This window comes from Asterias rubens, chromosome 2 (genome assembly GCF_902459465.1).
Source record: "Asterias rubens chromosome 2, eAstRub1.3, whole genome shotgun sequence".
In the NCBI taxonomy this organism is placed as follows: domain Eukaryota; kingdom Metazoa; phylum Echinodermata; class Asteroidea; order Forcipulatida; family Asteriidae; genus Asterias; species Asterias rubens.
The window spans coordinates 12,314,699-12,330,873 of NC_047063.1; the positions used below are offsets into that span (position 1 = coordinate 12,314,699).

A 16,175-nucleotide genomic window follows, 5' to 3' on the forward strand; every position below is an offset into this window, starting at 1 on the left:
CCATCTTTAAATTAGATCCGGTTATTTTTATGAATGAACCGAGTGACACTATCTAAAACTAATATCAATCCGCCCATACGATCTCATTCACAAACGAACAGCGCCCTCTAGCGGCAAAAAAAACTATTCGAATATCCGGTTAATTTTGGATAGTTGGCCAGCGGTATCCGAATATCAAAATTTCACTATTCGCCCAGCACTAGCGTCATTCCTCGCCAACTAAATGTAGCTCTGTCATCATCAATTAAAACAGTGATTGAATAAATGAAACAGAGTGCAAAGAGCCTCGCAGATAGAAGTTTGAGTAAAACAACATCAATCCAGAACTTGTAAATACAGACAAATAAAATATCCATTTATCATGTCAGCTAATCGGTTCAAGGCTGGTTAGAGATAAACCTCAAAAACCTGCAGCCCATTGATGCATGCTGTATATATAATAACAACAAAAAAATAATCAATTATTCGTCAACTGGGTTTGATTTAATATATCGATATATGAATTTCCAAGTCTGAGTCATAACAAGTTGTGTGAATCAGGAGGCACTTAGCAAGTAACAATCTAGTGGCCCATGTTACTCTAATTGGATTTGGGGTCGACATGATCGGACATTGATGAAATTGGAATAATATTAAATGATGTCTACTTGGTGTGCTCAGTGAGGAGAGAGAGATGAAGTTGGAGTGATCTCTGGGGTACATGTAGATCTCGTCACGTCTGGCTCCCCCTGTCCATGGACATTAATTACAAATATTGATTAGGTCGGGTGTGCTGGCTGATGGGGGTAAACGCTTGATTTCGAACACGTACTTGAAGTGGATAGGTTTAGAAAAGTGTATATTGCAAAGATTTTCATTCTAAAAAAATAGGGATGGGGTTTATCTGGGTTTTTTTCTGGAAACAAGTTTTTGTTTAGCCCCCCCCCCCCCCCTTCAAAAAATAATAAATTATGAAAAAGAAAAAGCAGTTCAGATTTTAAAATCCCAATCAATAAACGTACGTTGATAACTTGTTGAATCTCCAAAGATTGCTAAGTTGGAATAAAACAAAACAACAATTACCCTAGCCTTGGCGGCCTTACACTTTCATATTGTACTACAGTGACGTCCTGGATATCAAGGTCCATTTTTAGGGCGGAAAATTTTCACAATTTAAATCTTACCTGCAAAAAAGCACTAATTTCAACAGAGTCACATTCCATGGCAGCACATTTTTTTCTGCGGTGGGTTGTGATCTTCAGTTATTCTTCACAAATCCGTCATTTTCATGAAATAATGCAGCTCCCATTGTTAAGGAATTCCCATTTTTGTTTGTACTCTCACAGTCTGCCGTGTGTACGTAAGACGCACGATGCGCAAATCTTGCGTTGCGTTTGCGTGTTAACGCTGTGCAGTCAAGATATGGTGACCAAGAATTCATGCGTCTTGCATCATGCGTCTTGCACGCGAATGTATAAGCGTACGCACGGCAACAGACAACACTGTGAGAAAACAGGCATTTTAACGTTGGGAGCTGCATTATTTCACGAAAATGTCGGATTTGTGAGGAATATATGAGGACCAAAACCCACCGCAGAAAAATATATGCAGCCATGGAATGTGAATCTGTTGAAATTAGTGGCTTGTTGCAGGTAAGATTTGAGTTATGAAGCTTTGAAATTTTTCCGCCCCAGAAACGGGCCTTGATAGTTAGGACTCCTATATAGGGCTACAATGACCCCACCTTTTAAGTCAATTGCATAGGATTTTAAACTAATGTTTATTTGCATTCGTTCCTTCTTCATTTACTTCACCGATTACCTGAGAAGTGTTTCCAAGTGTGGGTACTTTGTTTGTTTATAAATGTTCTCGTACATGTGCAACTAAACATTCCTTGCACTGCAGCTATGACAAACATCATTAGTACGTAGTTCTGTTATAACGCTTTATCACATCCAAGGGCATATATCAAAGAACTCATTATTTTTGTTCCTCCAAGGTATGCAGAGCTATGTTCGAAATATAAATTCGGTCGGTATATTAACATAGTACTATGTATTGGTTTAGGAGGTGCTGTGGCACGATCTGCAGCCAACCGTACCAGAAAACACCAGGGCGAACCCCCCCCCTCTCTTATTGATAAGCGTACTGGGGCTGGATTCCTTAACATGCATTACAGTTACACACTTGCACAGGCAAACGGCTTTCTGCTCTATTTGAAAGACAAAGCAACAACGAACAACATGAATGAAACATAAGAGATGTTAAATTTGCATCGGGGATAATGAATAGTAATTTTGGTTTTTACCCATACACCAATGTGTGTTTTAGCACTGTATACTCAGTACTTTCCCGAGTCCTTTGAAAAAATATCACAGGCATGTTACTCAGGTGGGATTCGAACCCATGCACGACCCTTGCAATTCTAGAGCAGTGTCTTACCAACTAGACTACCGAGTTTGTCCGGTAGCTAGAGACAGTTCCAATCCTATGTTTTGGCAGCGGGTACCGCAACGATATAAGAGATGTTAAATTTGCATCGGGGATAAAGAGTATAAAATTAAAAAAATGTTTTGAATGAATGAATGAAACAGTTATGAGACCAATTAAGAACTCACTCTGTGATAGTGAAGTATATAAGTCCCCTTGATTAACTAAAGCTAAAGTAGTAGTCCCGACCAATTTTCTACCTTCCACCCCTGGTAGATAAGCAAAACAGTTCTTTTCAGAACTAAGAAGTCTCCCGAGTTCCAAAAATCTACTCCTCGGTAGTAGAACATAAAGCAAGAACAGGTTCTCAAAAGAACATGCTGGCAAGTAAATATGGTTTTACCGCAAACCAAATGTTATTGATAGCTCACCATGCAATGCCTCAAATCCCATATAAAGTAATATATCGTTAAACCCACACTCTGCTGAGGTCAGAAACACCATACAGTAGCTTAGTTCTAACACGCTGAACCGTTCGGCCATGTCACATTATACTGTGCAGAAAGGTACAGGCTGCTTCTCCAATGCAGTAAAACAACACATGTTTCAGATTGATTAATTGAAGAAAAAAACACAGCACACAGATACATTGTACCGTGGACTTTAAGCCTTGGCCCAGAAATCTCTGCCATTAGAATATAAAAGATATGCTGAAACATACCAGTCAACAATAATATCACATGGAGCTGCTTTTAGCATATATCCTACTTACCAGAATAAGAATACCAGCCAATATACCATTTCATGTGTATGTCTATTTGTGATACTGCTTATTTTCTGCTTTAAGGCAGTGGACACTATTTGTAAATTATACTCAAAATAATAATTAGCATAAAACCTTACTTGGTAATGAATAATGGGGAGCTGTTGATAGTGTAAAACATTGTGAGAAACGGCTCCCTCTAAAGTGACGTAGTTTTTGAAAAAGAAGTAATTTTCCACGAATTTGATTTCAAGACCTGAGATTTAGAATTTAAGGTCCCAAAATCAAGCATCTGAAAGCACACATTAGGTCCCAAAATCAAGCATCTGAAAGCACACAACTTCGTGTGACAAGGGTGTTTTTTTTCTTTAACTATTATCTTGCTACTTCGATGACCAATTGAGCTCAAGTTTTCACAGGGTTGTTATTTCATGCATTTGATATGTTGAGATACACCAAGTGAGAAGACTGGTCTTTGACAATTAAAGTGTCCAGTGTCTGTAATGCCATTGGACCCTTTCGATACAGAAAACAAAATAAAAGTTCACAGATTTACAATAACTTACAGGGTTTACAGAAGGTAATGGTGAAAGACTTCTCTTAAAATAATATTCCATGAAATGCTTTACTTTTTGAGAAAACCTTAAAACAATATCAATTCTCGATATCAAGAATTACGGATTTATTTTAAACACATGTCATGAAACGGCGAAACGTGCGGAAACAAAGGTGGGTTTTCCCGTTAATTTCTCCCGACTCCGATGACCGATTGAGCCTAAAGTTTCACAGGTTTGTTATTTAGTATACAAGTTGTGATACACGAAGTGCGGGCCATGGACATTACTATTTACCGAAAGTGTCCAATGGCTTTAAGCAGCTCTATGAAAATCAAGGCCATGACGTCACACACCATTTAACCATGGTTTAACTATTGCTTCTCATCATCCAGTAGTAAATGGTTTTATGGGTACATGAGAAGGTAGAGATTGTTGGTGTGAAGGATTGGCAAGCTTTGTGCCCATTTGGTTGCTGTTGCCGCATACTCCTAAGGAGTTAAGATGGTTAGGGCCAGACATGTTATGGGGCCATGCAATAAGTTACATGGGCCTTTTGACTGTGCTCTCTCACTGTGTCATTTGATACTACTTACCATTAGCGGTGTCTCAGACCTGTGCGAGAAGACAATATTTTGATCTATTCTAGGAAAATTCTCTGCTGGGTGGCACAATGTATTTTGCTCAAAGTGTGGGGCACAAATTGTGAGTCTTTGGTAGGTCCCCCCCTCTCAGCACCGCTTACCGTGGCTACAAACATGCTGGTTAGGGCCCAACTGATTGGGTTAATGCCGGTAGTGTAAGGTGCTGTGATACAACATTCAAAAACACCCAATAATCGTCTTTTATTAAGGGAATAAAAGTGTAGCGACTAGTTCTTTCATGGCCATTTAGAACCGGCTGGGTCGTTGCCGTGTGATAAAGGCCTGCGCCGAAGGCGAGGGCCTTTATCACATGGCAAGGACCCTGCAAGGTTTTAAACAGCTGTTAAAAAACGAGTCACTACTCTTTTATTCACATTCATAAATGCCTTTTCGGTTAAAAGGCGTAATAAAGTAAGAAACTCTGTCAAACTTATCCGTTTCTGACGTGCTTGAGCTCTGTATGTACATGTACATGTACGACGTCGGTGTGTTGCATTGTTATGACTGAGACGCCTATTTCCGACAGTTTCCGGCTCCGTTCGTGCGCATGCGCGTAGTCTTGGTGCAACACACTCTCGTTTTCCTTTCACACACAGCATGGCCAACTTACTGACATCGCATCGCCCACAACAAGAAACATCTTGCACCAAGACTAGCGTTGTACCTTGTAGGATGGGGTGCTGTTTCCACGGATCTCATGTTGTAAAAAAAAAAAAAAAACCTGTTGCAAAGAAGTAGCTCTGGAGGCTCTCTGATTCATTAGGATGGATTGGGTCTCAAACACACAGGCAATTCTGTTCCAGTCTTCACTAAGTGGTAACTTTATATCAGTTGTTCTTGAGCCAGAGGAAAGGATTCATCTGCTTAAAGGCACTGGACAGTATTCGTAATTTCTCAAAATAATTGTGAGCATAAAAACTTATTTGGTAACGAGCAAAGGACAGCTGTTGATAAGATAAAACATTGTGAGAAACGGTTCCCCTTGAAGTAACATAGTTTTTGAGAAAGAAGTAATTTCTCACTGTAGGCCTAATATTGGAGTTGAATGGTCTTGAATTCTGAAAGTGTTTTTTTCTTCCATTATTCTCTCGCAACTGGGACGACCAATTGAGTTAAAATTTTTACAGGTTTGTTATTTTATGCATTTGAGATACACCAAGAGAGAAGACTGGTCTTTCACAATTACCAAAGGTGTCCAGTGCCTTTAAACATTGATGAGAGAAGTTTGTTTCTATTGGACTCCCATGATAGGCAGGTGATTTTGTTAGCTCTGCGATTGCGTGGCTCGTATTTCTAAATTATAAGCCTGCACTCTTAACGCTCATCATTGATCTATAAGGACGCAGGCGATTTGATGTGTAGACTCTACTATTTGTAGTAACATAATGGACGCTTTGATTTTATACGGAAGTTTTGTTACTTTATCTTGCAATTTACTTTTCAAGTATCATCAATAAGGCATTGTACTCGCTCAATTATATTTACAGATAAAAAAGGGTTGAGGAAGACAACGTACTAAAGGCATTAAATATAACAAATCGTTGCTGCGTTGTCAGGCATAAACCTTTGTTGGTGAATTGGCGAAGCTATTTGGCTGTGGACTATCAAGTGCAGGGGTCTTTTTAATATGTATTCATGTACTTTTGAAAAAATACTAAGATGTAAATGAACTGAACTCTAGTTAAAAGGCATGTGGCGATTCTGCATTGGACAAAAAAGTTATTACACCAAAAACTAGTTTGACGCAAAAACCTTTGATTTGAATTTATTTGATTTTGGGGATTGAACAAAGAATTGACTAGAGTGGGATTCGAACCAACGTGCCGATTAACGTGCCGGCGCTCTACCAACTGAGCTATCTAGCCCTATGGTGGCGGTGAATTTATTTGGATAAAACACAGCCAAAAAAATGCAAAAACACAAAGGCAAAAGAGAAATAGAAATACAAAAGCAAAACAGGCCCAGAGAGACTAAAAAGGATGGATGTAAACATCTATTAAAAACCAAATTAGATCTTTAAATCTTGCTTTTTTTTTTTAGGGGGGGCGCACAAACATAGCCTAACGTTTCAACCGTAGCGAGTCTTTCTCGAGGCCTTTGAGAAAGACTCTGCTAGGGTCAAAACTTAAGGCCAATATACTTACTTTTTCCATTCTATCATAGGTGTTTTTGGTTGGTAAGCAGTTTGCAACAGCTATTTTCATTTTCTTTTGCTTTTTATTTAGCAATGGAAAGCTGTTGATAGTATAAAACATAGTGAGAAACATTGTTTGGTGGCACTAAGTGAGAATACTGGTCTTTGACAATTATCAATAGTGTCCATACCTTTAATTCAATTGGTTAGAAATAGAGCGAGAACGAGGCAGGTGATGTGTTAATTTGATGCCTTGATGATGGTGTGATGGGACGTTCTTGGCTGAATGAGGACATCAGGGGGAGCCTCTAGAGGCAGTCTACCGAGACCTACAATCGTTGATTGATTACCCAGATTACAGATTTTTTAAGTTTGTTATGAGCAGGATTCAGTATCTACACAATACGTGTCTAACATAACTGCAATGGGTAGCTTAAAGCCTGGTTCCTACTTCTTGCGAATGCAAATGCTATGTGAATTCTGATGCAACAGGGCTACTTTCGCAAAGAATGTTTTGCAGGAGTTGAGCACAAGTCATTTGTTGCGAATTATTTGTTGCGAACTTGTGACGTCAAGATTTGTGTCACACTCTCATCCATGTTCGCAGGAGGTATGAACCAGGCTCAACTCTATCCAGGAGGGTGCAAATAATAAGAAAGGATTCATTGCACTTTATGGTCTTTTCATAGATATGTCTTTAAAGGGTCTGGGTACTTTTTCCAGGACACAAGACACAATTTTCAAAAAATTTACAATAAACTTACAGGGTTTGAAGATTATGATATTAGAGAAGCTTCCCTTAAAATATCACTTACTGAGGTGCTGTAGTTTTTGAGAAATGAGTAAAACAAGTCACAAAAATAATTTTTCGACTCGGGAGACAAACATTATTTTTGCATGTATAAACGTATTTCCGTGACATTGTTTTAATAATTTTTCAAAAACTACAGCACCTCAGCAAATAATATTTTAAGGGAAGCCTTCTGATATCATTATCTTCAAACTGTGTGAGTTTAATGTAAATCTGTGGACATTGTGTTTTGTGTTACAAAAAGTACCCCAACCCTGTAGCTTTGAACTTTCCTAAAAGTCATTCAGCTTCAATTATAAAAGTTCAGTTCAGCAGTTCAATCTAGTTCAGTTTATTTTAAGCTGATTTAAAGAGTTTGCCATAAAGTGTTCATAATATTACAGTTGAAGTAGCTTCATTGTCCAGAACAAGAGGAGAGTACTTCTCCTTTTCAGGATTTCATTTTGTTTACAATCACTGTTTGACAATGCTGGCTGCACAAAGGAATACATACCGGTAATCCTGGAGGTTTAAAGCCCAGTTCATACATATGTACTTCCAGCGAATGTGAATGCGAAGCAAATTGAGGTGAATTAGACGTCACAATTGTGTTTTCGCAATGTTTTGCAAAAGTGGAGCATAGCTCAACTGCTGCAAACTATTCGTTGCGAATTCGTGACGTCAACATTCGTATCGCATGCGCATTCGCAGGAAGTATGAACTGGGCCTAACCAGGGGCACTTAGAGCCTAAGCAATAACATGCTATCGTTATTGCTCGTTCATTATCATTTAATTTAGTGGTCACATTTAGCGGGGAAAATTTGTCTTCATCCTGCAGTGTGCAAAAAATATTAATAATAAAAATAATAGAATAATAATAATAAAGATACATACAAGATCAATACTTATTGTTAATTGGTTCGAATGTGTTTGACATAATTTCATCGATTCTCATAATTTCATCGGTTGACACAGAAAAATCAGACTTTTAAAAAATGTCCTCATGCAACAAAATAAGATGTGTTCTCTGGGCCACAAATGATTACAACGCAAATGAAAAGTGTTATTACCTCCCTCCCTACTTAGTATTGACAATTGGGATATGAAGCATATTACAAAATTGTATCAATAATGAGGAACTAACTACACTCAGCTCTACTTCAATTTAGATACCATGCAGCACTGACCTTTAACGATATTTGGACCCTGCATATCCCTAGAGTGAAGTACATGTATCTAGCAATATAGCAACCAACAGATGATCTTGAATTTTACAGGCAGATGTTAATGATGAAGCAAGCCTGAAGTTTCATCTGTGAATGGGCAAGGCCATTTTTTGTTTTGCAAAGAGCACTTCCATTGGGAAAACTTAAAGTCTATGGAACCATTTTGAAGGGGCACCAAGGCCATGACCAGGGCAGCGGAGGCGATGGCCTCAGTAGATTTAACAAATTTTAACAAATCTGCAAAGAAAACCTTAATATAAGGCTAGAACCCCACCCTACCTTTTTTCATAGGACTTAGGAAAGTACTTGAGTGTACAGTGCTACACACATCGGTGTATGGATATTTTTATTTCTTAAAGTAAATTTTTAAAGAGAAAGGAATGATGAATTTCTAGAGCAAAGAAGATCATTCAGTATGGAGTGTCAACAGACTGGCCACTGGATGTTTTTAAATGAAGCAGGGTAAAACCTGCTGTACAAATATACACCAAAGAAGGGCAGATATAAGTTATCTAGATTGCTTGTTTACCTGCCCAAAAAGAATGGAGCACTCTTCCAAATCACATCGAGGACTGTTCATATTTTCAAGAAATTGCTCCAATAGTATCTTCTTCAAGAAGTGTACTGCAAATCGTTTCATGGAACTGTCTTGAGTGCCTTTAAACAATTTGTCTTGACTTTACGTAGGCGCTTTATAAATTTCTTCTGTTTGATTGATTGATTGATCTAGTTTAAAAAACTAAATCAGCATTTGTTTTCTTTCTTTCTTTTTGTTTTGCAGGAGAGGATTGAGTATATCTTCCTGATCATCTTCACATTAGAAGCCATCTTGAAGATCATTGCCTATGGCTTCCTTTTTCATTCAGGAGCCTATCTCAGAAATGCCTGGAACTTCCTTGACTTTATTATTGTACTTATAGGGTAAGTAACTTTAGATGATCTTCCCATCAAGGGAACTCGGCAAACTCCTACAAGGGGATATAAACACCAAGCTGGCAACAGCCAATCTCTCTCAAACAGAGGTGGTTTAGCGTCTATGAGTATGAATTGCACAAATCAAAAAATTGTGATTCAGTAGCTAGACGACAATTCTTATTCTAGTCATTGTGAAACCAGTGGTTTTATAGCTGGGGCATTCGAACCCACAACCTCTTTTGATTGCAAGTCCTGCAGTCTAACCACTTGACCACGGTGACAAGTCTGAAGGTCTACCCAATTGAGGGATATCAATTATTACATTGGAGATTAGAAAGTTCCCCAATTGGGGATATTTGACCTACATGTATATTGGGAGATGAGGGTCCCCTAAATTCCTCTTTGTTTTTTAGAGTTGTAAATATTGATGTAATTCAGCCTAGGGGCTCAAGTATATTTTTTTTGCCAAAACATTAGAAATAAAAACATGAAACAAAGTAATAAATGTCATACATCAAGGACAGTCAAGGTGAAAGATTAATAGTATAACAAAAATACCAGTCAAATGAATCTAGATACTATAGAGGTACAGTATAAATGAATGAGATGGGGAAAGGGAATGAGAAATGTATAGAAGGGGAGTGGATTCGGGAAGAGGGGAGCGGGAGGGAGTTCAACAAGTAAAGACATACCAATCTAAGATGAACCAGGATGAACCAAAATGAAAACACTTTGACTCAAAAGCCTGTTCATCCACTATCAAAGTTTTCCTTCTAAACGTCACAAATATTTTCTATGAGAAAGCTCACATTTTTTCCTTCTTCTTTCTTTCAGAGTTATGAGCACCATTCTTTCACTAAGTGGGGACAAAGGTACGTCACTAGATGTGAAAGCACTACGCGCCTTCAGAGTCTTACGACCACTTCGTCTTGTCTCAGGGGTTCCAAGTAAGTTTGAGCCGAACACCTTGCCCTAATATTTTCAGATGACCAAAGAGAGGAAAGGCTTTGGAGTAAGCCTCCCCAATCCATCCCCTTAATCTTTGTGCACACCCGTGGGAGCAGTTTCTGTGTTTATGCTCTAAGATGGCTCGAACAGAGCAAGACATGTAAACCAGGTCTCACTGATTGGATTGAGCTTAAAGTCTCATCTTTCATCTCGTTGGATGATCCCCGGTTTGCAAGTCTTTGCCCTGTTGTTTGCCCAGTTCTCTGTCCAGCAGGCTCAAAGTTCTGGATCACCATTCTGATCAAACCCTTCTGAGCCCATCCATGGTTTGTAAGGCGCACGGTCCATTTAGGGCTGGTTCGGCAACCATCACACGATTGTCAAACGATTACAGTAGCAAACGATTCAGCAGCGGTTGTGAGACGATTTGGGGATAGGTTCTTCAAACGCTTCAGTGCGCTGAGCTTGTCTGGTGTCCGGAGTCAGAACAAAGGGGCTATAATCGGATTACTGTCCATTGTGTCTTCCATGTTGTTACTGCTGTTGTACGCTAACGGTTAAGACTGACATGAAAATCATCCCTTTTTATATGAAGCAACATTAGATATAAACACAAGACACGGTGATGTCTTTCTTAGGCGCGCGATTAAATTCATATTCATAGTCCACAACCGAACAGTCAAAGCTATAACCCCAACACAATAGACAGTAATCCGATTTTTGCCCCTTTGTTCTGATTCCGGACGACCAGACAAGCTCAGCGCACTGAAGCGTTTGAAGAACCTATCCCCCAATCGTCTCACAACCGCTGCTGAATCGTTTGCTACTGTAATCGTTTGACAATCGTGTGATGGTTGCCGAACCGGCCCTAAATGGACCGTGCGCCTTAACAGACCTTAAAAAGTCGCTACTACGTCCACTCTATTTTCCCGTAGTTTAAGCCCAATCCAGTTTAGGCTACATTTTTTTAAGACTGTAGGAGAACAAGTCCTTCAGATGGGACGTAAAGCCATTGGTCCCATGTGTTGTGTAACGCATGTAAAAGAACCCAGTGCACTTATCGATAAGAGAAGGGGTTTGCCCCGGTGTTCCTGGCTGTGGCTGCTGTATGCCACACAGCACCTTGTAAACCCTTATAAGGTGCTACATAATTGGGTCTTAGAAATCATCACTACAATAACCTATCTTTCTGAAAGTTTGTATATACTCAGCGCCTTGAATACCTTGTTTGGTAGATACGTGCCCTATACGTTGTGAGACTCCGATATTATTAAGATCGGTGTGATGGGGGCTTTATACAACATACAAAGAGATGTGATGTATCTTAACAAGTGGCCCTTGATATACCATGTGATCTTCAAAATATGCTTTTTTATTTTGTCATCCCCTACAGGTTTACAGGTGGTTCTTAATTCCATAGTCCGTGCCATGGTGCCACTTCTTCACATAGCCCTTCTTGTTATATTTGTCATTCTCATCTATGCTGTCATTGGTCTGGAGTTGTTTATAGGAAAGCTACATAGTACGTGTTGGGTTGACGTCAACGGCATACGTAAGTTCAAACTCACACTTATATTGTCTTCACTCCTTAATTTTTGTTTATCTGGGTTTGAACAAAGAAACTCATTGGATTTGAAACTTTGCATGGAGGAAATACGATAAAGTAAGTTTGCGGTAACAACATGTAATGATAATCTCTAAGTGAGTTGGGGTGGTCCTGAAGAGGGAAGAGTTTAAACCAGATGTTTAAACCTACGGTTCTCTTCATTTAGTGATCAAATGCAAGCATTTTGACGCAATCCTATTTCAGACGCCATGTTGTGGGGCAGGTGGTAATGTCATATTCGATATGGTCTATTCCAGGGGTTAATGGGGGAGTAGAGCATGCTGGGAAAAAATGGCGCGTCAAGATCAATCAACCCCTGGGAGCAAGGTTGGAGATCGCCAAGTTGCCAAACTGCATCCTTATTATTGATTGTATGGCAAGACATTCCTCCAGACTCCACCTGCTCTGGGCTAGAGCCTTTCTCCCCACCAAATACACACTCAATACTCTCTTCCAGAATGCCAGTTATGTAGCGTTTATAAAAATGGCTTTGAATGCTGATGGTTTGACCTACATGTATGGTCACTTTTGTCGGTGACTGTTGCGGGGGATTTGTGAGATATTGAGCAGATAAATAAATAAAAATTATGAAAATAATGGGTATTTGAAAAAATTAATTGAATCGAAAATTGATTTGATTGATGAGGTTTTTCCCCCTGATTCTAGTTTTCTGGGCAATCCTCAACCTTCCCTTTTCATGCTTTGCTGTGTAGATTGTTTTTTTATTCTACTGCTGCAGGGAAGTAGATTTCGGTATTCGAGAGACCTACTTGGTTTAAAAATGCTACTGTCCTTATGTAAAAGGGTATTTTTAAACTAGTAAAACAGCCTGCCAGTCAGTTAAGGCCCGGTCCCACTGCAGCGATAATGAGAACGATAACGATCACGACGCAAAGAGAACGTGATCAACGAGTTGAATTGCTCCACGCCGAATACGCAACTGCTCATTCAACCAATAGAATGCGTTCTCATCGCTGCAGTGTGACTCTGCCTTTACACTCATCCAACGATCCATAAAACTATTTCCGTAATTTTCTTCTTTTTTCGTTGAATGTAGGAGAGTTTGCCCAAGAGTCTCCCAACCCATGTGGCAGGCGGGGATTTAATTGTAGTGAGTTAGGGCGAGGAGCTTACTGCGACGAGTATTGGGAAGGTCCCAACGCAGGCATTACTAACTTTGATAATATAGGCCTTGCTATGCTGACTGTGTTCCAGTGTATTACAATGGAAGGATGGACAGATGTACTTTATGATGTAAGTATGCGATGCACTTCTTTGAGTTAAAAGGTCTATGTAACTTTTGTTGAATAAAAAACACAATGTCCACAGATTTACACTAAACTTACACAGTTTGACAATAATGATAGTAGAAAGCTTCCCTGAAAATATAACGTGCTGAGGTGCTGTAGTTTTTGGGAAATGAGTAAAACAATGTCAGGAAAATAATTTCGTCTCATGAGACGTAAATTATTTTAATCATTTACAAACGTATTTTCATGACATTGTTTTACTCATTTCTCAAAAACTACAGCACCTCAGTAAGTAATATTTGAAGGGAAGCTTTCCACTATTATTATCTTCAAACCCTGTAAGTTTAATGTAAATCTATGGACATTTTGAAAAGGTACCCAAATCCTTTAATACAAGGATGTGATTTTTCAGTCTTAGGTCTGATTTTAGACTTTCTTAAAAGTCGACCTGGTTATAAAAAGTGCTGTACTGTTCTCCAAATTAAATAAGACATGCTCTTTGATCTACTTCTCCAGCACTGAGGATACTGTTCCGACAAAAAGCCCCTCGGAATCTATAACTCCAAAGGGGGATTAAAAGGTTGAAATGCCATCATTTCAATGTATAGACGATGTGACCCTTGACGTCACTCGGAAACCATAACATGATTCGCGCGCATACCGCCGGGCAAAACCTTTGTGTTTTGGCCGCCAGCTAGAAAGTGTATGCAATCTTACCATGACTACGCATCTTTTTGCCCGGCGAAACATGACGTAAACAGTGTTTTGTCAACAGGGGGCGGTTTGAATGTAAACATAGGTCACATCGTCTATACCCTAAGATTTGAACCCCAGTTTCAGACTTTTTTGTCGGCAGTGACTCTCTCATCCCTGGTTAATAATAATATTAATTAGTACCTATGTGACCACTGAGATATTGTTAGTCACTGTATTTAATATAATATGCTCAGGGAAATTGGCTTTGAAGTTCTGTCTTGAACCTTTATTTATTCTGTCCAGGCTCTGTGGCTCTTTTGTATTAACATTTACGACAATACATATGTTTAAAATCTGGGTTACTTAACTTCCTGGGGCAAGTAAAATGCAAAGTTCACTAGCCCAGTTCGCTACTTTACAAAAAAAGCTGAAGGCCTGGGCCTAATTGGCCTGGGCCTAATTTCATAGAGCCGCTTAAAAGCACAGTAAGTAAAATTACACTTACCAGAATAATGGCTACTTTATTTCATAGAAAGTAGCGAAGCATAACAAAATTATGCTTACAAGAGTAAGGTTACCAGCCAAAATACCATGACACAAGTACAATTTGTGACTGATATCCTGCTCATTTCTGCTAAGCAGAAATGTGTCAAGCAGTGTGCTTAAGCAGCTCTATGAATTTTGGCCCCGGAGAGTGACCTCCTTTTAGTCAAAAATACTTTAAAAAAAGAGAGAAGTTTATGAGTTGGTTAAAAAAAATCACACAACAGATGTTATAATAATAGTATCGATTCATCACTCACTGGAGGCAAAGATAGGAAAGCTATTTTTTTCTGTCAGCTGCCGTGCGTGTGAGTTTTGGTTTCCTTAGGCATAGAGTAGTGGCAAAGAGAACTTCAAGAGTGTACTAACCTACCCTAGTAATGAAGCGACCTTTCCAACACTGCACAGGGAATAGTTGTGCTTAATTACATGCCCTTTTCTTTAAACATTCTTCCTACTCAAAATCAGATGAATTTTAGCCTGAAAAATATGTTAAACCATATATGAACAAGTAGATCAGTCCACTTGGTCAAACCAATTTGTCCTACTAGTTCACAAGGATAGGATAGGGGTGCAGTAACCCTTAACTCTTAATGATTCTTAACCCTTAGCTTGCTACTCCCTCTCATCCCCCATTGCTTCTCCCCCCCCCCCCCCCAATTTGAAAGGGGAACCCAGAGGCAAATACAGTAAGCTCTCGTTATAATAAGGTCGCTTGGAATGGCCAACTACAGAGCAGAAATGAGATTTGGGACTTCATAATGTACTCTTAATATAAAGCAGAACCTCTTGTTAAAGATAATGGACACTATTGGTAGTTGTCAAAGACCAGTCTTCTTACTTGGTGTATCTCAACATAGGCATAAAATAACAAACCTGTGAAAATTTGAGCTCGATTGGTCGTCGGAATTGCGAGATAAATATGAATGAAAAAAAAACACCCTTGTCATACGAAGTTGTGTGCTTTCAGATGCTTGATTTCGAGACCTCAAATTCTAAACTTGAGGTCTTGAAAACAAATTCGTTGAAAACTACTTTTTTCTCGAAAACTACGTCACTTCAGAGGGAGCCGTTTCTCACAATGTTTTATACTATCAACCTCTCCCCATTACTCATTACCAAGTAAGGTTTTATGCTGATTATTATTTTGAGTAATTACAAATAGTGTCTACTGCCTTTAACAGTGCTCTTTATAACGAAAGACGACTATAAATAGTTTGGAAGGAGATCAACACAATGATCAAATAAATGTCAACGAAAAAATGAATAGATAAATAACTTAAGGAAATTGCTTATGAAGAGAACAATTATACTACTAAACTATGCCACTTTAACAGCCAATAGAATTCTACATACACTGTTAAAAAAAAACATGAAAAAAAACATCTAAGCTAAACTATGTCACCTTTAAGCGACATTAAGTCTAGAGCGATTCAGGTGGCTTACAATGCTAAACTTCTCTAACACCCCCAACGCAACAATCTTAATTACCAAGCGTTTAAGATAGAACCTTGAATTTAGTGGAAGACTTTGGAATGATATAATCCTCAGCTAATTATATTCTCTGTGGAAAGCAGTCCAGGGTCACAATAACCCTCTTTAGTCAGGTACGGGGTAGTTTCTCTGTCAATCCATCAGACTTTACCATTGCCACTGAATGAAATCACTCAGTCATTAGTTTATTAATGCTTTAATA

General features: G+C 38.9%; 1 protein-coding gene across 6 annotated transcripts in view; it reads left to right on the plus strand.

Moving 5' to 3' along the window:
• LOC117306941 (voltage-dependent L-type calcium channel subunit alpha-1D-like) overlaps positions 1–16,175 on the plus strand; it is a 110,263-nt gene that overhangs the window by 15,620 nt on the left and 78,468 nt on the right. For 4 of the 6 annotated variants that reach the window (XM_033791526.1, XM_033791523.1, XM_033791524.1 and 1 more), the window contains exons 1-4: positions 9,358–9,442; positions 10,271–10,383; positions 11,778–11,936; positions 13,048–13,244. In XM_033791526.1, coding sequence (XP_033647417.1) covers positions 10,275–10,383; positions 11,778–11,936; positions 13,048–13,244 — 465 coding nt within the window. In that variant the 5' untranslated portion in view covers positions 9,358–9,442; positions 10,271–10,274. Of the gene's footprint in view, positions 1–9,302; positions 9,443–10,270; positions 10,384–11,777; positions 11,937–13,047; positions 13,245–16,175 lie in introns of those variants that run through there. The other 2 variants (XM_033791527.1, XM_033791528.1) reach the window with 1 other exon arrangement.